At 33.7% G+C, this 21,219-nt stretch overlaps 1 protein-coding gene across 3 annotated transcripts in view; it reads left to right on the forward strand.

The window, feature by feature from the left end:
* Positions 1–21,219, forward strand: part of VPS13C (vacuolar protein sorting 13 homolog C) — a 173,977-nt gene that overhangs the window by 133,533 nt on the left and 19,225 nt on the right. For all 3 annotated transcript variants that reach the window (XM_024735158.1, XM_024735160.1, XM_024735159.1), the window contains exons 60-72: positions 1,074–1,178; positions 1,925–2,089; positions 3,612–3,740; positions 4,029–4,162; positions 5,874–6,000; positions 9,332–9,567; positions 14,810–14,951; positions 15,993–16,133; positions 16,923–17,004; positions 17,116–17,185; positions 17,802–17,913; positions 18,032–18,145; positions 20,071–20,210. In XM_024735158.1, coding sequence (XP_024590926.1) covers positions 1,074–1,178; positions 1,925–2,089; positions 3,612–3,740; positions 4,029–4,162; positions 5,874–6,000; positions 9,332–9,567; positions 14,810–14,951; positions 15,993–16,133; positions 16,923–17,004; positions 17,116–17,185; positions 17,802–17,913; positions 18,032–18,145; positions 20,071–20,210 — 1,697 coding nt within the window. The remainder of the gene's footprint in view (positions 1–1,073; positions 1,179–1,924; positions 2,090–3,611; positions 3,741–4,028; positions 4,163–5,873; positions 6,001–9,331; positions 9,568–14,809; positions 14,952–15,992; positions 16,134–16,922; positions 17,005–17,115; positions 17,186–17,801; positions 17,914–18,031; positions 18,146–20,070; positions 20,211–21,219) is intronic.

The following is a 21,219-nucleotide window of genomic DNA, read 5'->3' on the forward strand; positions in this document are numbered from 1 at the left end:
TGCAGTCTCTGCCTAGAATGCCTCTTGCCCTGTGCTTTGCCTGTCTGCCTCATGTTTTCTGGCTATCCGCTGTTCATCCTTTGGCAGTCTGCTCCAGCCTGACATGTGTGAAGGATTTTCTGACCATCTAAAGTGGGGCTAGATATTCCATCCATGTTCTCTTAGAGAAGTGCTTCTCAAATCTCAGTGTGCGTTAGAATCACCTAGAGGGCTTTGAAAACAATTTGCAGGGTCAGACCCCCATAGTTTGATTCAGTAGGTCTGAGTAGGGTCTGATCTGAGAATTTGCACTTTCCACAGATTGCCAGGTGCTGCTGATGGTGCTGGTCCAGGGGCCACACTTTGAGAACCCCCGTCTTAGAGTTTTGATTAATACTTGATATTGTACCTGTTTATGTGTCTGACCTCTGGTTGTACTCAGGTATTTTATAATCTATTGGGTAGGTGGAGGTTAATACAGGAGCAGAATTAGATCTCTTCTGTACAACTTTATCTGAATCCCATAGCCAGGAGTAAACTTTTTACCCTCTCACCTTGATCGCATATTATCCCTTTTATATAGTTGTTATCACATTGAGTCTTGCATCATAATTATTAGTATGTATTTCCTATCTGTTTGTTTAGTTGGAAGCTCATTGAAGACAGGAATTGTGTCTTCCATTCTGCTAATCACAACACTTTTCCTTTCTTGTTTGCTGAATAATGTTAAAAGCATAAATTCTCTGTGTGCTAAAACTTTAAGAATTCGTTAGCTCTGTATCAAGTCTAACACTGGAAAATATCATTTTACATTATAATTCCTTTTCAAATAATAGAAGGTTGCATTGGTATACATCTTAAAATTCCCTGTACTCATTGCATAGGTGAATGGGAAGGTCAGAGCTCTGCTTTTAAATATTACATTGTCCCCTAGAGTTTCTGTGGTTCTGTTACCCATTTGCAGCATGCCTTTGGTTATATTTTTCTGTCTCATGTTACTAAATAAATTTCTAGTGGTCTAGCAGCATTCCATCAAGTAAAATTAATATAGTGTTTTAGATTTCTTATATGATTGTTTGTGTTCTCTGGTGTAGGTACAGTTAAAAATTTCAACTAGTTCATGGTCCAGTGGTTTTTCATTGGATACAGTGGGAAATTATGGATGTGTGAAGTGTCCTGCCAACAATATGGAATACCTGGTAAGATTTTGCTTGCTTATGTACTTTTGATTTCATTCACATTTTCATCAGTAAATGAGCTGGATCCTAAGGGGTACAGAAATGTGAATTCATAGTATTACGTGGAGGACTGTTATATCTCTCTGCTAATTTCTAGGGCCACTAGTATCAAAGCAAAACCTAAATTTGTCAAAGTTTAAGGCAGTGAGTTGAATCCATACAAGTAAGCAACTTGGTAAATATTCAGAATATACTAGAATCTGCATTCCATACCACTCCCTGCCAAATGTTTCTTAAATCTTAAGTTTGTGAAAATTTGAATAATCTGATACAAGTTGACTTGTTTTATTACCACTTTGAAATGTTTATTTTATTTTATTGATAGCAGAGTTAATAAAGCAGCAAAAATTGAGCCTGTACACTAATTTTAAAACAATTTATTTTGGAATGTTAAAAAGTCAAGGATTTTTTAAAATTAAGTTTGTTATTATAAGTCATCGTTAGTTAAATTACTGAGTGATATTTCTTGAATTTGTTTCTGATGGAGCCAAACTAAGGAACCAAAATTTTTCTTCTTAGTGAGAAGATAATCAGTCATGGAATATGGCTCTTAGCAGTTACTTTATTTAAGAAATCTTAATTTTAAAATATTTTAAGAAGGCTGTATGTGAATAGGGTGTGTGTGTGTGTGTGTGTGTGTGTGTGTGTGTGTGTATTTCAAGCTATGTAAAGTACTGGGAAATGATAAGCTTGTTTGCTTTTTACAGGTTGGTGTTAGCATCAAAATGAGCAGTTTTAATCTTACACGAATAGTTACTTTGACTCCCTTTTATACTATTGTGAACAAGTCATCACTAGAACTAGAAGTTGGTGAAATTGCACCTGATGGCTCAATGCCAACTAATAAATGGAACTATATTGCTTCTTCAGAGGTAATATTTTCCTTTAATACAACTGGCTCCTAAAATGTACAAATAAATATAGACATAAAAATAAGAATTATGTATATCTCTTTGTCATACTCACTTTGCTACCATATTTGTGGGTTAAAATATGACAGCCAGCTTTGAAAGACTTTTATTTCATACTATAAGCATATGTTAAAAAAGAAGAAAAAAATTGTGGATAATATTTACCACTAGTTCAGTCTAGACTGTTAACACTCATTCTCTAGTTCTTCCTATATGTATAAACATGGGTATGTACTGTAAAATGTACATAAAATACTATGTATTGTGTCAATAGCAAGGTAACGTCTTTGTATTCAAGAAGCATCTAATCTTGTTGGAGGGCTTAAGACTCATATAAATTAATACATGGAGAAAAAGACAGTGTATGGTAAGTTATAGGTGATTATAGGATCTCTGAATAGATGAGCTGGAAATTTCCTTGAAAAATTCCAAAAATTCAACCACCTTGCTTTACAGAGAAGGAAATTGAATCTTACTTTTTTAGGTCAGTAAAGTTATTGGAGGTTGAGATCATTGTGGTCTAGATCAAAAGGAAAAGTTACATAGAAGATCTGGCATTTGAACTAAACTTCTGCAGACTCAACAAGATGAAACGTGAAGAGAATAAGGAAAGAGTGGGGAGAGGACAGATGCAAAGACAAGTGTTAGTTGCTTGAATTTGCCCGACTTTTCAACCAAGCCACCTGACTTAAGGATAGGACTGTTCTTCTGTACATCTCAAAAGAATTCTAAAATTATTAAAAAAAATATTTAGCAAAGGGTTAAGAGAAGGATTCCAATTACACTACAAACACAGACCTCTAAGAGGCATGGCCTTTCCAAGGCACATGGAATGATCTCCGTAGACTTGGTAGCAAATAAATGCTCCTTATGTTTTTATCTTTGATGTGAGTTTGATAGCAGTAGTATTTTTTTTTAGAAATAGAATTTACCCAGTATTCTATAACAGAGGGAGCTTTCTTTTTAGGAACTAAGATCTCAGTTTTACAGATAAGGAAACAGGCTCAAAAAGGTGCATGATTTGATTAAGATCAGACAGCCTGGAGGATAGTGTCAGGACTTCCAGCAAGGTCCTCTGCCTTCAGTTGTCTTCTGGTTTATCTAGGATAAGATAATCTGTGAAAGAATTCATGGTGATTAAGGAATTAAAATGGGTTATACATAAAAGCAAATGTTATTAAGATTATAATTTTTAAATATTCAAATACTTGAGATGTTCTTAATAGCACTTCAGTTTCTCACATTGTAATTATTCTGTAAGTATGAAAAGACTAATATAACTATTCTTCTGATGGAGTTTCTTTGGCTTCATAAATAATCATTATATTGTCAGTAATCTTAATATTAGATGGAGAGGGGCTATTTTAAGAAACTTAGTAATAATTGAATCATGATCTGAATTAGAATTGGAAACTTTATTAGCCACTGTTTTATTTATACTGTAGTATTGTTTTAAGACTGATATTAACTTTTATATTTTCAGTACCTTCCATTTTGGCCTGAAAAATTTTCAGGCAAACTTTGTGTGAGAGTGGTGGGCTATGAAGGATCCTCTAAGCCATTCTTTTATAACCAACAGGATAATGGCACTTTATTGAGCTTAGAAGATCTGGTAAGTTTTCCTGTTTTAAAATAAAATGTCTTTGATTTTTAAAGTTTGCTTTAAAACATTTTATTAAGACATGCTATAAAATATACTGATAATTAATTGAAGGTATACTAAAATATCAATATATAATGCTGTACATATATTTGTAAGAGATCAGAGCCAGTGTGCTTTTCAGTAAGAACTTAGGAAAACGAACTTTGTAATATCTATATAAGTGATTGAAATTCTAAATGTACCATGTGCAGTTTAAGCCAATACCTCAAACATACTCTTTTTTTTTTTCTACAATAGAATGGGGGTATCTTGGTGGATGTAGATACCGCTCCACATTCAACTGTCATAAGCTTTTCTGATTACCATGAGGGATCCGCACCTGCCCTAATAGTAAACCACACACCATGGAACATCCTCACATATAAACAGAGGTATGAAAAAAAAGGGTTCTTGGAAAATCTGATTTGCTTTTACTGGTCCATAGTTCCTTCCAGGAAATACTTGGAGCTAGGTATGTTTCACATTCTACATGTTTTCAGATTTTAGAAAGGCAATAGGGATACATGATGTTTATTGATAATACCCGTAGCAGGTTTTGAGACAGTACTCTATAACCAAACACATTAGTATTCCTGTAGCAAAAGTTGTGAACCTTCACAGTAAGTGGGATAAATGAAACCGTTAACAGTTTCACATCAGTTCAGATCAAGTTTTGCTGCCACATGATGTTTGACACCAAACTTAGAGAAAAATATTTGGAGTTTCGGAGCTTTTTAAACTTCAGAATTGCACGTAAGGAATTGTGAACCTGTTTAAGTATTATCATTCTTTTGTAGTCTGGTGATGCTCAGGGAACCGCTCCCTGTAAATCTGTATCTAGTTTTTTGGTAGGAATAGTAGAAGATTAAATAAGAGGGCAGAAGATTAAAGAAAGATTAAAGTAGAAGATTAAGTAGTGGTGTTGAATGTATTATAGTACAGGCTGATAGGAATTTTGTTGTTCTTGTCTGTGCTATCATTTGGCTTGGGTAATGCCATTAAATAATGATATAACAGATAGCTTTAAATCCTTAAAATATGTAATATATATTTGCAAAGAATTATTATTATAAATCTTCAAGGCATTATTTTATATGTATATATAAAATATAAAATAGTAATATACATTATATATGTATATATATAAAATAATGCCTTGCAGATTTAACGTATTCATAACTCTCATGGCTTGAATCTGCTGAGAGATTTAAAAGCATACATTGGGATTAAACCCTAATTGGGTTACTTTTTATTTTAGTTCTCTGGAAAGTCTTTTGTATTATCCAGACCAATACTTCTAAACTTAAGTATCAATATTAAGATCCCTTAGAAATCTTGTTAAAATGTAGGTTCTGATTTAGTAGGTTTTAAGTGGGGCCCAGAATTTTGCACTTTCCAGCAAGCCTCCAGGTAATACTAATGCTGCTGGTCCACAGACCACGCTTTGAGTAGCAGTGGTACATGGACCGAATTTTTTTTTTTCCTCTGAGCTTATTTCTTATGCGTTGCATTTGATTAAAATCTTAAATTTGAGCACCAAGTAAAGTTGTTCTGCTACTAAAAAAATTTACTATTGGGACTTCCTTTGTGGTCCAGTGGTTAAGACTCTGTGCTCCCAATGCAGGGGTCCCAGGTTTGATCCCTGGTCAGGGAACTAGATCCCACATGCCGCAACTAAAGATTCCAGATGCCGCAACTAAAGATTCCACATGCCCTAATGAAGATCCTGCGCACGGCAATGAAGATCCTGCATGCTACAACTAAGACCAGCACAGCCAAATAAATTTTTTTTTAATTAAAAAAAATTTTTACTATTTACAGCCTTTTCTGTAGATGAACTCTGATGAATTTCATTAGTGTGATCTTGCCTAGATCAGTTCAGAGTATACTGCAACTTCAGAAAGGGCAGTATTCTGTTCCCTCAAGCTTCAAAATCGTTAGTTAATTGGGCATTTTAGGGTACTTATTTTTAGGCAGAGTTGTGTTTTATTAACAAAGGCAATTTTATAAGATGTTTGCGCCAGTCCTTTCCTCAATAAACCACGGGTCTAGGTTTCTCAAGGCCAGGATGTTTTAATCTTCCCTCTGTTGCTTGCATTTCAGTGGGTCACAGGAAGAAATGGTATTGCTGCCAAGACAAGTTCGACTCTTTGCCTGGGCAGATCCCACTGGTACCAGAAAACTTATATGGAGTTATGCAGCAAATGCTGGGGAACATGATCTGTTAAAGGTACCATTTGATGTGAATGAGTGCTGTATGAAGTACCTGATAACAAAGGAATTAGACAAGTTAGCTTCACACAGTCATCTTTGTCTTTACTGAACTAAAAATGAATTGAAAGTATTTTCAAAATAAGTTACTTTTTGGCTTTAGATTGCGAAGAGTTCATACCAATATTTTGTCCTAGATCAGTCCAATACCTTATTTACAGTTTTTAAAAATAGGCCTGTTTCAGCTTGCCTAAGACCAGGGAAGTACTTTTTTATTTACTTTTTTTTAAAGAAAGGAATTTTGAGCCTAAGTGAAAAACAACTTTATTTTGAACATGTGCGTACCACTGTTAGCTGTGAGAATTTTTAGGCATGTTTTCCCTATCAAAGCCATATGTTTTGTTAATTAAAGGAGTCTGACAGTATGCAAATCATCCCATATAAGAAATTTAATAAAATATTTATTGAAACAATATTTAGGTAGCTAAATTAATTAAATATGTTATTTCCTAGACTCTTAGACTTTGGGAAGGGCTTAAGAATTCATCTGCCAGCCTCCCTCTAATATAGCCATTGCTCTTCCATGAGCACCTAGTTTCTGTAGGAATGTGTTCTATCCTGAAAAGTTCATACAGTGTCATCATATTCCATTGTCTGATAATGCCAGTTGTTAGAAAAGCTTTCTTGGTTATTTAAAATAGTAATTGGCCAACAGTGACTGAATTGTCCTCTCCTATATTCCCTCTGAAATACCCATAAAAGAGATAGACTTACCCACCTTTGAAAAATCAGACTGACAGTTATGAGATTCTTGGAGTGATTTTTGCCATGACAATTCGATGGAGCTCTATTGCCTGCTTATTATGCTTTACTTTTTACAACAGAAAAACCTTCAAGGTTTGTAAGTGGTAGAGAGGAGCTTAAATTCCCTGTTACTCTTAGGTCTCTGGCTCAGAGACATGGTAACTCAACCAGGGGTCCCTGTACTATGCTGGTGTTATTTTCCTTCTCCTCACATTTCATGCTCCTCAGCAACCACAACTCCCAGAAAGTGGTATACAGGCCCTGGAGAGAAAGTGGTAATGCCATCCTGAAGGAGGATATCCAGGTCTGTAAATTAAGGCAAAATCATGAAGAATCCTGGTAATAGTGTATTCACGGGATTGTGGTTTTAAATGTCTCTATTCTGTTTGGTGTTAGAGAACCAGGCAGTAAGAAAAGTAGTTAAGTGTGCCTCAGTCAGCAGGTAATCTGCCAGATTATGAAACTTGAGCTAGAAGCAAGGCAATTACCCATTTCCTTGTGCCCTGGGTTGATCTGAGAGAGGAATTCTGCTCAGGCCCAGGTGGGAATTCAGAGAAAATCCTTACAGTATTGGAAAGCACTTTCCTCATTAAGTGTGAATAAACAGATAAAAAAAAAACATGGAGTTTGTGAAAAAAACAGTTCAGGAGAAAAACGTAACATTATCCTAAAGAGTCAGAGGCTGATTATACTTCTGAAAATTTTTTTACTACAGGAAAACCAGAGGAAAAGTTTCAGAATGTATGCCTGAGTTCCCCAAAGTTATAAAGATATGACAACTATGAAAAAGGATAAAGATGGTGAAATAAAAGACAAAGACAACAAAATAAAGTGAAAGGGGAGCAGGGAAACAGTATATTCTGAACATACTGTATTAACACCATTTTAATCCTAAATTTTAGGAGATATAGATCAAAGATGATGGGTTTTTTTTAAAGATACCAATTAGTAGAACCAAAATCAGTGATAAAAGAATTCTAAAACAATTAATTGAGAAAATGAAAATAAAGAAAAATTTGCCCTTATAGTAAAAGAAGGAAACCTAAGGAAGTATATAGAAAGTGGCAAATACCTTTTATTGAGTGTATATCGTGTGTTAATGCTTGTCATATAGTATCATTAATTCTTATGATTGGAACTTAGAACTGCTGGTTAGAATTCAAAACCAGGTCTGTCTGACTTCACAGTTCACGGACTTTCCCCACCAAACCATGCTTTCCATCAGTTATGCCAGTAAATGAAAATGGTTTAAATTCTCCTATTAAAAGACCACATTCAGATTAAGTTAAAAATTAGTTTCTAACCAAATGCTACTTACATGAGATCTGTTTTAACTGAACTAATACAAAAAGTTGAAAGCAGAAGACATGGTAAAGATTTAACAAACAAAAATAAAAATTGTTGATTTTAATTTCTGAGCAACTATAGTTCAAAGCATTCAAAGTCATTAAGTAGAATATGATAATGTGACAAAGAAGGCATGATAGCCATAAACCTTCATGCAGTGAATATTGAATCAAAATGTGAAACTTGAAGTGTTGGAAGTGAACTGAAACACAGTTGCCTGAGGATATTTTAACACACCTCATTTAATTTTTAACAGATCAAATAGATGAAAAACAAATGGGATTAGAGAGTATTTGAATGATAACTAAGACTGAACCAAGCTATGTATCAAATTTTGTAGTTTACAAGGAGAGAATTCACCTTCTTAGTAGGTATCTCTGGAACATTTACAAAATTTGATCATGTTAGAGTAAAAAAATTACACAGCCTACTTTGACATATGTTAAAAGCAATAGGTAAATTGTAGACAACAACAAATACCAACCGTTCCTATGCTTTTGGTAACATCCTTTATTTATTTGGTTTTGGTTTTTGTTTTCCAAGGAAGCATGAAATGAAAAGCACATATTAGGAACTTATACTGCCTGCTGAAATGAACTGTTGTTATATTTATGTTTAGTCCAGAATGAGAGAAAAATCATTATATAAATCTCTGAAGACACTCACCAAATCAAGCCTCATATTTTTAAATGCTATGTGAGACTGTCAGCCAAGAAGGCTCTTCTTATTGAAACTTCTTATTATTGAAACTTAGTACTGATCACCGTAGTTTGACTATTTAACAATGTGATTTATATACGTATTTGCAGTGTTATACGTTATTAAAACCTAAAAATAAACCAGGTTAGTTTTACCTGAGGTTACTTTTCCAATACATTTCTAAACCATTCTGTTCTCCATCTGGGAGACAAGTAAGCATCTTATGGTATTGGTGCCATTGAGGGATACTCTTGTCCCTGCTAAGTGACCTTTGAGCACTAACGAGGTAACTCAAACTAAGGTTTAAAAAAATTAAGCACTATTAATCTTCGTTACTGCTTGAAAAAATTGGTGAGTATGTTTTAAAACAGATTATCACTTTAATTTGTTTTTTTGATAATTTTCTGATTTATAGTCATGCTTTCTCAGCTACTACAGTTCAACTTTATGTAATAAAAGCTTACTGTTTATGGTTTTAATATGAAGTCTCTTTCCCACAGGATGAATGTGGACAGTTTCCATATGATGCAAACATCCAGATACACTGGGTATCATTTCTAGATGGGCGCCAGAGAGTTTTACTTTTCACTGATGATGTTGCCTTGGTTTCCAAAGCACTGCAGGCAGAAGAAATGGAGCAGGCCAATCATGAAATAACTTTTTCTCTCCATAGTCTTGGGCTTTCACTGGTTAACAATGAAAACAAGCAGGAAGTTTCGTATATTGGGATAACCAGGTATGAAAGAAAGATAAGGTATCAGAAATCTTGAAAAGGCATTGAGTTCGTAATATCAGATTTGATGAGTATAGACAGATACCTGTTCTGAATTTGCTTACTATGCAATTCTTTCAGCAAAACTTACTGAACAACTGTTTTCACTGCTAGTTGAAAAGCCCCTAGGTTAGAAAGATGACTAAGATCATGTCTTTGCCCTTATAATACTCATCAGTTGGTGGGGCAAGAAAGAGGTTTGCTTCTTTCTTTGTTGTGTGTTTGTACATTTTTGGAACGAATTATAAAAACACCAGGAAAAGCTACAAAGAAGTATGTGCACGTGCAGTGGTGCTGTAGAGGCTGGAGAAACTGGTGTGAGTGGGGGATGCCAACAGCAAGTTTTGTACACCGGTAGAAAGGGTTATTTATAGAGCAGGCAGGCAGTAGTGGACGTGGGTACGTAATCTTTATTGGCTACTCATTTAGAACTTTTTAATAATGATGGAGCCAGGTATTTCCTCTGATTGTGCTTATACCTATCTAAGAAAAATATTTGAATTTAACTGTTTTGGTGTTTCAGTCACACTAACTTTAGTAAAAGACTCATTCTTCTTTGGAGACTATTGGGGGGAATGGTTACCAAGTATAACAAGCATAGAGTCTATCGATAATCATGTGTTTGTTCAGTGAAGTATAAAATTAAGGAAATAAAGAGATCATGTATGTAATGCTCTTTGTGCAATACCTGACAGATTAAGGGTTCAATAAATGGTATTATACATACCATTAATGTAATATTAGTACATTTATGTATGTATGACTGATATATTCTCTTGGCTGTACGTTTCATTATTGTATAGTATTTTTAACTAAATATGAAAATCTTTTTTATTTTTAGAATTTTATTTTTTTATACAGCAGGTTCTTATTAGTTATGCATTTTATACATATTAGTGTATACATGTCAATCCCAATCTCCCAGTTCATCACACCACTACTGCAGCCCCCCGCCGCTTTCCCCCCTTGGTGTCCATATGTTTGTTCTCTACATCTGTGTCTCTATTTCTGCCCTGCAGACCGGTTCATCTGTACCATTTTTCTAGGTTCCACATATATGTGTTAATATACGATATTTGTTTTTCTCTTTCTGACTTACTTCACTCTTTATGACACTCTCTAGATCCATCCACATTTCAACAAATGACCCAATTTCGTTCCTTTATATGATGAGTAATATTCCATTGTGTATATGTACCACATCTTCTTTATCCATTTGTCTGTTGATGGGAATTTAGGTTGCTTCCATGACCTGGTTATTGTAAATAGTGCTGCAGTGAACGTTGGGGTACGTGTGTCTTTTTGAATTACGGTTTTCTCTGGGTATATGCCCAGTAGTGGGATTGCTGGGTCATATGGTAATTCTATTTTTGTTTTTTTTATGGAACCTCCATACTGTTCTCCATAGTGGCTGTTTCAATCTACATTCCCACCAACAGTGCAAGAGGGTTCCCTTTTCTCCACACCCTCTCTAGCATTTGTTTGTAGATTTTCTGATGTTGCCCATTCTAACTGGTGTGAGGTGATACCTCATTGTAGTTTTGATTTGCATTTCTGTAATAATTAGTGATGTTGAGCAGCTTTTCATGTGCCTCTTGGCCATCTGTTTGTCTTATTTGGAAAAATGTCTGTTTAGGTCTTCTGCCCATTTTTTGATTGGGTTGTTTGTTTTTTTAATATTGAGCTGCATGAGCTGTTTATACATTTTGGAGATTAATCCTTTGTCAATTCGTTTGCAAATAGTTTCTCCCATTCTGAGGGTTGTCTTTTTGTCTTGTTTGTAGTTTCCTTTGCTTTGCAAAAGCTTTTAGTTTCACTAGGTCCCATTTGTTTATTTTTGTTTTTATTTCCATTACTCTAGGAGGTGGATCAAAAAAGATCTTGCTGTGATTTATGTCAAAGAGTGTTCTTCCTCTGTTTTCCTCTAAGAGTTTTATAGTGTCCGGTCTTACATTTAGGTCTGTAATCCATTTTGAGTTTATTTTTGTGTATGGTGTTAGGGAGTGTTCTAATTTCATTCTTTTACATGTAGCTGTCCAGTTTCCCCAGCACCACTTTTCTCCATTGTATATTCTTGCCTCCTTTGTTGTAGGTCAGTTGACCATAGGTGCATGGGTTTATCTCTGGGCTTTCCTGTTCCATAGGTCTGTGTTTCTGTTTTTGTGCCAGTACCATATTGTCTTGATTACTGTAGCTTTGTACTGTAGCTTTGTAGTATAGTCTGAAGTCAGGTTTTGACTGACTCCAGCTCTGTTTTTTCCCTCAAGACTTCTTTGGCCATTTGGGGTCTTTTGTGTCTCCATACAGATTTTAAGATTTTTTTTGTTCTAGTTCTGTAAAAAATGCCATTGGTAATTTGATAGGGACTACATTGAATCTGTAGATTGCTTTGGGTAATATAGTCATTTTCACAATATTGATTCTTCCAATCCAAGAACACAGTGTATCTCTCCATCTGTTTGTATCATCTTTAATTTCTTTCATCAGTGTCTTATAGATTCTGAATACAGATCAGATCTTGTGTCTCCCTAGGTAGGTTTATTCCTAGGTATTTTATTCTTTTTGTTGCAGTAGTAAATGGGAGTGTTTCCTTAATTTCTCTTTCAGATTTGTCATTGTTAGTGTATAGGAATGCAAGAGATTTCTGTGCATTAATTTTACCAAATTTACCAAATTCATTGATTAGTTCTAGTAGTTTTCTGGTGGCATCTTTAGGATTCTCTATATAGTATCACGTCATCTGCAAACAGTGACAGCCTTACTTCTTCTTTTCCATTTGTATTCCTTTTATTTCTTTTTCTTCTCTGATTGCCATGGCTGGGACTTCCAAAACTATGTTGAATAATAGTGGCGAGAGTGGACATCCTTTTCTTGTTCCTGGTCTTAGAGGAAGTGCTTTCAGTTTTTCACCATTGAGAATGATGTTTGCTGTGGGCTTGTCATATATGGCCTTTGTTATGTTGACGTAGGTTCCCTCTATGCCCACTTTCTGGAGAGTTTTTATCATAAATGGGCGTTGAATATTGTCAAAAGCTTTTTCTGCATCTATTGAGATGATCATATGGTTTTTATTCCTCAATTTGTTAATATGGTGTATCACATTGATTGATTTGCATGTATTGAAGAATCCTTGCGTCCCTGGGACAAATCCAACTTGATCATGGTGTATGATCCTTTAAATGTGTTGTTGGATTCTGTTTGCCAGTATTTCGTTGAGAATTTTTGCATCTATATTCGTCAGTGATATTGGTCTGTAATTTTCTTTTTTTGTAGTATCTTTGTCCGGTTTTGGTATCAGGATGATGGTGGCCTCATAGAATGAATTTGGGAGTGTTCCTTCCTCTGCAATTTTTTGGAAGAGTTCCTTCCTCTGCAATTTTTTGGTTCAGTCTTGGAAGGTTATACCTTTCTAAAACTTTGTCCATTTCTTCCAGGTTGTCCATTTTATTGGCATAGATTTGCTTGTAGTAGTCTCTTAGGATGCTTTGTATTTCTGTGGTATCTGTTGTAACTTCTCCTTTTTCATTTCTAGTTTTATTGATTTGAGTCCTCTTCCTCTTTTTTTGATGAGTCTGGCTAATGGTTTATCAATTTTGTTTATCTTCTCACAGAACCAGCTTTTAGTTTTATTGATCTTTGCTGTTTTCTTTGTTTCTATTTCATTTATTTCTGCTCTGATCTTTATGATTTCTTTCCTTCTACTAACTTTGGGTTTTGTTTGTTCTTCTTTCTCTAGTTCCTTTAGGTGTAACATTAGATTGTTTATTTGAGATTTTTCTTGTTTCTTGAGGTAGGCTTGTATTGCTATAAAACATGGCTCGTGGCCCCAGCCGCTCTGTGGCATGTGGGGTCTTCCCGGACTGGGGCACAAACCCGTGTCCCCTGCATTGGCAGGCGGACTCTAAACCACCGCACCACCAGGGAAGCCCTCAGCCACTATTACTGAACACTGAATGGCTTTGGAAGTTAGCTTTTGCTGCAGAATTGATAGTAAATTCACCCTAAAAGCAGAGAGTAAAACAGCAAAGTCATTTTGATGACAACTAACATTTGAATCGCAAATAATGTTAGTCTATTTTATATATTTCCTCTGCTGTCCAAAGTTAAAACAAGAAGTGCTATCTCCAACCCCACACAAGTCTGGAGCTGGTGGATATATTCTGTGACCTACAACTACAGTTCCAACAACATGTTTTCCAACCTCAGGGCAAGTACAAAGAAAATTTCCACATTTCAAAATTCATTTAACTATTAATGAAAGAGCTTCTACCTAAACTTCAATCCTAAGTGATTGATTTGTAATGTATTGACATGCTAAAAGGCAACAATCAAGAGAAGAATCTAATAGAGTAGGAAACAGAATTTAAAATTAGATCTAGAATTTTTCTAATATAGAATAGAATTTTACACATGTATTACAAGCGATACATATGCTTAGTTAAACTAATATTCTCTTAGATTGAAATCAGTATTTGACAGTATCTCTGCATGAAAGGACATTTTTAAAGATGCTCATTTCAGATCAGCATTAACAGCTGAGCATTTGCAATAGATTTTGAAAATAGGGAACACTTTGAGCCCTAATTAAGTGAAAAGTTGTCACCCCCACAAAAGAAGTGTAAAAAAAATTTTTTGTAACTATGTATGGTAATGGAAGTTAACTGTTACTGTGGTGATAGTTTTACAGTATATACAAATATCAAATCATTATGTTGTACATCTGAAACTAAGTAATGTTATATGTCAACTATACCTCAATAAAAAGGAAGGGAGGAAGCGAGGGAGGGAGAAAGGTTTTTCTCATTAATAGACTTGTTTTTAAAAATTGTACCCAATTGTTGTTTTTACATTTTGAATTTCATCAATTAAAAAATGTATGGAAGTGTTTTATCTCTCTTGTTATTTAAGTACCTACATAATAATTTTGATTTTGTCTCAGCTCACAAAGCCTAAAATATCCCCATATGAAAAAAGTTTGCTGGTCCCTTAGCTCATTGATGTCAATGTGTGACAAAAAGATTTTCCCCTGCCTCTTTTCCTTATGCACTTTTATAACACAGATATATTTTGGTATTTTTAAAAAATCTCATGTATAAATGTGGTTTTCATAGGTGGTTGACAGTTGCAACAATTTGGAGTTGAATGACAGTTCCACAACGTAAAATATGTATTTAATTTAATTAATTTTCTTTGTGAATTGTTTTAGTTCTGGTGTTGTTTGGGAGATGAAACCAAAACAGAAATGGAAGCCATTTAGTCAAAAGCAGATAATTTTATTGGAAAAGTCCTATAAGAAATATCTAGAATCAAGAGACCTTGGCTGGATTAAACTAGATGATAATTTTGAGGTATACCAAAATTGTTTTGTTTTGTTTCCTATATATGTATTTTGTCGCTTCTGGTGGTGGTAAATAAAATTTCACTATCCAAGTAAAAATGTGTATGCAGAAACTAATTAATTTGTAGGATTGGCATAACTAGTAAAATTTATTAGTACATTTTAAATTAAAATACATTGTTGAATCATATAGTATGAAACATTATCTAAATACGTTTCTTATCTGCATTTTTATAATTTCTTCTATTTGCAAAGCAGATAGTTTCATGTAACTTGTTTTTAGGAAGATTATGGAGAAATTAAGATTGCTTATTGAAACTTTTCCTATTCTGAATGATACCAATATATATTGCTAAATAAAGGCTGTGCAAAATTGTATATATCAGTGATGAAAACTCTATAGAAAACTTGCTCAATTAAATTCATTAAATGTGAATGATTGTAGGACATGAGTAGATGTACACATGTAAATGTGTACTCTACATAGGCCCCTACACTGTTGAAACTGAAAGTCACTTTTGCTCCGAGAAGACCCCAGAAGCTTGACTGCAGGTTCAGTCATACAATTTGGGTTGCTCTTTGTCTTTAATGGTTGAGTCTGCATTGTCACCAGATATGCTCCCCAATCCCACGCCCATCCCTGTTAAGTGTTGGTCATGCTCAAATGAAAAAACACTCTACAATTAGTGTCAGATGTAAATAAGCTATTAACTATTATTCCTTGTTTAACTTTGTTAAAACAAAGTTTAAGTGTTATCTAGAATTATCCATTACAATTGAGGTTTTTAAAATGTAAAAAGCATGGCTTTTTTTTTTAAGTATAATTTATATAGTTGAAAAGTTCTCCAATTGTTTTCTTGTTTTCCTTATAACCTTGGTAGAAAAGTGATGATTCTGCTTCCAGTATCTCAACTGCAGATCATCTTAAGGTAGATCTTTTGATGAGACCAAGAGATTAAGATACTTTTCCTTTTCAGTTTGTAAGTGGATATATAAAATGGGCTTCACTGCTCATACCAGTTTATCACAAACATGTGTACTTTTTTTCCAGGTAAATTTTGGCAAAGACCCAATGGAAATGCGCCTCCCTGTTCGGTGCCCTATAAAGCGAGATTTTTTATCAGGAATTCAGGTTGAATTTAAGCAGTCTCCTCACCAAAGAAGTTTAAGGGCCAGATTGTATTGGCTTCAGGTAACACTATCATCCTATTCAGTAGATATATCTAATCAGTTTGGGAATCTTGGGTCTGAATTTTTTTTTTTAACAAGATTCTATCGTGCATCATAGTTGGTATCTTTCTTTTTGTTTATACATTTATTCTCCTTCTTCCACATATTCCTGTAGATTCACCATCCAAGGCTAAATGACCGTTGAGACTTTAATTTGACCAGTTCGCCTGCCAGAGTGTTTTCTTACACTGAAATTGTTATTTTTAATATTCCTTTGTATTTGTCATAGGATCCCAAAATAGGATTTTCTTTTGTCCTTCTATATGGGAATGAGTGGGGCTTTACTGGAGGCTGTTTTTGTCTGCTTGTTTGCTTGCTCCTTTCCTCTGTCTCTCCATCTCTTGCTTTTAACTACCGATTACTGCTATTTCGGACATTTTAATTTTTTTCTTAATACCTAACCTCTAATTTCATATCTGGTCTCTACTTAAATTTTTATTTAAATAATAGATAGATGAAATCTCACATGGTCCATAGGTACAAATATTTCCATTAATGGTGTTCATGCTGCACAATTTTAATGCAATTATGAGGATGTTTATATATTCCTTTATGTAAAAGCTTGCCCTTGGTGAGATTTATAAGAATTTTAGATTTAAAGTGAAACTTTTAATAGCAGCACATATACATACAGATACTTATTTATGATGCAATTAGTGGCATCATCTATAATATTGTCTCTGAAACAAAAGTTTAAATTTAAATTATTTCAAGTCCTGCTGAATCAGTTTTCTTTTTTTTTTTTTGTCAGGTTGATAGTCAGTTACCAGGTACAGTGTTCCCTGTTGTATTTCATCCTGTGGCCCCTCCAAAATCTATTGCTTTGGATTCAGGTAAAAAGAAATTAAATTGAGATATACCCTGTATATAAAAGTTGAGTAGACATTATTTTGACCTATTATAAAGCTTGATTGTCTTTTTCCTGTTTTCTTTCTTCCTTTTAGAACCCAAACCTTTCATTGATGTGAGTGTCATCACAAGATTTAATGAGTACAGTAAAGTCTTACAGTTCAAGTAAGTAAAGATTCCCTTATTTATCTAAAGGAATTTAAAATGAGAATCTACTTTGAAAATAAATTTTTCTCTTTTGAAAGTGACTTCTGTATAAAAATTATTATCCACCTGAACATATCAGTCTACTTTTGGTCAAGTGATTTTCTATATTGAAACTTATTTTAATAATATATATTTTAAAGTAAAATTCCTTCAACCACTTTCTCTCCTTTGTAACTTCCATTAGGATATAAAATAGTGAAATACAAATGATAAGTGTGTTTGTGAGGTGTGTTCTTTAAAGTAATTCCTGTGGACTTTAAAAATTAAGTAATACATGCTACATCATCTTTGCTTTTGTCCCTTAAATATGGAATTCGGGACTTTAAATGCTAAGTGTTAATACAGCAGTATTACCTCTAGTGAAACCTTCACTATAATGAAAAAAAAAAAATCTCAGTCTAAGTAGACTTTGATCTTGTTAACATAACACTTTTTTTTAGAGATCAAGGAACAAGATCTCGCTGTGGTTTTTGGCCAAAATCAAAGTTTTAGCATGGAAAATTACAAGGTTTGATAGAAAGCCTTTTTCATCTTAAAAAAAACCTTTTCCACTTAAAATTTTTTTTTTCCTTAGGTATTTTATGGTTCTCATTCAGGAAATGGCCTTAAAAGTTGATCAGGGGTTTCTAGGAGCTATTACTGCACTGTTTACCCCAATAGCTGACCCTGAAGCCGAAAGAAAATGGGTAATAATTTTTATTTCTTGGGAAAATTATAAAGTAAAAAAATTAAATCAACCATTCTTTGCACTAATTGTAGTAGGAAAAAAAATTAAAATAGAAATTCTTGATTAATGTTTTTCAGACAGAGTTAATCCAGGAAGACTCTGATGCTATAAACACAGAATTAGTGGAGACCTCAGTGACTGATACGTCCATTCTTAGTTTCTTTGAACTTTTCCATATTTCTCCTATTAAGGTTTGTTATAATTACTATACTGTACTGTACAAATATGGGTTTTAATTTGTTGCATCAAGTATTTGGTGGGAATTCTGTTTGATTAATTGAAATAATTAAGACAGTTCTCTGACATATGTACAACCATAATTCCCACAGAGAAACCACCAGAGCGTGCTTTCTAGTCTTGAATTAATAACCCCTTTCTTCAAGGAAAAAGCTGACAAAAGCATTTCTTAATTAAGCAAAGAAGTGCTCACCAATGTTTAATGTTTTGGTTGCACTTTATAACTGCTGTCACTGTCTGAATAGAAAGCTATAATGGGTTTCCTAACCAGAATGTGAAAATGCTGAAGTAGGTATTATACTGTTGATGCGGTGTTTTTCACCCTTCCAAAATTTGATTGTAACTAAGAGAGTGGAAAATTGGATACCTTTCACTTGCCTGATTTTGTACTTTATGAACCCATTTCCTTATCTCCTTTTGTTATTCTTTTTAGCTTTTATAGGGGAAGGTGACTGCTTAGAGAATTCACAAATGCTGTCAACCATGAAGCTCTAAACTTGTGTAATGGGCCAGAGTTACAATTAAGTAACTCTTTTAAAATATTGATGATCCTTTACAGTCTCCAAAACTGTTTATAGCACATTATTTTTAGTTGCATTCACCAATCCATTCAGCTAAATGGATAGATTTATAAAATGCAATTATTATTTTAAATTGATACATTAGTTTGGTGTTATCAGACATATCCATAGTGTTAGGTTTAAAATTGATATTGTTTTAGGTGGTATTATGCACAACTTCTTTTTCATTATTAAATAAAAATCAGTTCTTTATGAGATTGAGCAGTACCTTCAACAGATTATTTACTGAAGGCCTGCTATCAGAGTTGCTGTGGAAGGTGTAAAATGACTTTATGGAGTTTATAGTCTAGGGGGTATTAAAGATTGATGATTTACCTATACGTATTTTTAGGCACACTGGGAATTGTGCCATGAAGTTAAGTAATTAAGATCATGAACCATGGTCATTTTCTTATTCCATGGTGACTTTGCCCTAGGAAAAAGCTGGATCTCTTTTCACCTAAGATTACCTTTCCTGGATCACAGCAGTCTGTGACTCTGAAGATGGGCAAAAGTCCACATCAGAGAAAAAAATCTCAACAACCAGGCTTTCTTGGCTTTACCTCAAGTCCCCTCTGTTGAGCTCTCTGTTAATGAGGGAAAATGCCTAGAGAATTGGCAGAATGAGAAGGGAGAGTTATCTGCTTTACTTACACATGTTGAATTACCTTACGCCTGTGTCTTCTGGTACTGTTGCCTTCTGGCACTGTTGCACTAATGATGATGCAGCACAAAGTAGAAGAAGCTAAATGGGAATGTGAAAATCTCATGGCTAAGTACTGAGTTGAAGGGTCTGTGGAAGCTGAAAAACTTATTACTCTTTTAAAAATTTGTTTAGAACTTGCCAATTGTTGCCATAATTGTCATGTTCTTGTTACTTGTTATTATGGTATGATTATACCACAGTTGTTATTGTTAGTTGTTACCATAAGTTGTTTATCTTATTGGATTAAAATAAATGATTGTCCATTATTTCAAGTGTTAGATTACTTGTGGGCCAGTTGACACATTTTTCTCCTTAAAATGATGATGCTATTTTTGCAAAGCGTTTTGGTCTCCTCCGTATAAACACAGTGGTATTTATAGGCTTTGAATAAAATTGTAGTTCAATTTTTGGGACAGACTGATTTGTATTTTATCAAAAGGTAAATATGAGAATCAGAGCTGTTCAGTGTAATTTAATGAGTAATAAATAGTAGTTTTCTTTAGGACTCTAATTGAAAGATACACCATTTGTTTGTATCTGGACGATCTGGCTTCTATGTATGTAAATATTTTTGTTTTTAGTTTTCATTTATTGAACATTATTTTTCTTTTAGTTGCACTTGAGTTTGTCTTTGGGTTCTGGCGATGAAGAGTCAGGCCAAGAAAACAAGGAAATGATTCCAATTCATTCTGTCAATCTGCTATTGAAAAGCATAGGTGCTACTCTGACTGATGTGGATGACCTTATATTCAAGTAAGAGTTATGTTAAACTGTATTGGGGAGGTTTTTATATCAGGATGATGTTTCTGGATATTAATTCTCTCCATTTGTGCTAGAATGTTAGCTTCGAAAAATGATAAATCTTACTACTTATTCTTGAATAATTTGGTCCCTTTCTAATTATGCCCTTTAGGTATACTTATTTTACTCATAAAGATAAGGTAAAGAGTCTAATATCTTCTGCAGTTATCAGTATCTAGATAATACATGAATATAGTATAAACATTGAATTAGTTTAGTAGTATATTATAAATTGACCATGTTTTAAAAGGAATTATATTTAGAAATATATAGCAACAGGATTATATTTCAGTATAATTATATGGCAAAGTATAGATAATAGCTCCTTGCTGCATTTAAAATAAGAATATTTGTGTGTGCCAGAGACATATAAATTCAATGAATGTTTATTGAATTGAATATTCAACAGTGGTACTGGAGAAAAAAATTCATTAATATTATTTTCACCTCACTTGCACACTATCAAATTTCATAGGAATTGAAGGCTTAAACATAAAATTCAAATAGAAAAACAAAGACGAAGGAAAAATAGAAGTTAATCGCTATCAAATCTCTGAATAAAAGGAAACCTTTCTTTGTTTAAAAGCCATGAAAAAATCCCAAAGGAAAAATACAAAATTGATTTGACTACATAAAAATTAAACTCTTACAACAAAATCAATGAAAACACTTAAAAAAAAAAGGACTGGAAAAATATGATGACAAGTATAACAAAAGATAATAATCTTAATTTTTAACCTAAAAGTTCCAACGCCATAGGACAATGTGAGATAATTCACAAAAGGGGAGATACAGTGGCTAATAGATATTAGAAATGGTTAGCTTTATTATTTATCAAAGAATATATGCAAATTAAAACAAGTTATCAAAGCTTTCAAAATATGAGAAATCCTAATACTAGAGAGGGGTGGATCTAAGAAATGGGCACTTTTTTTTTTTTTTTTTTTTTTTTTTTTTTTTT

The sequence above is a fragment of the Neophocaena asiaeorientalis genome, unplaced genomic scaffold, assembly GCF_003031525.2.
Source record: "Neophocaena asiaeorientalis asiaeorientalis breed wild unplaced genomic scaffold, Neophocaena_asiaeorientalis_V1.1 scaffold264, whole genome shotgun sequence".
NCBI classification, from domain to species: Eukaryota; Metazoa; Chordata; class Mammalia; order Artiodactyla; family Phocoenidae; genus Neophocaena; species Neophocaena asiaeorientalis.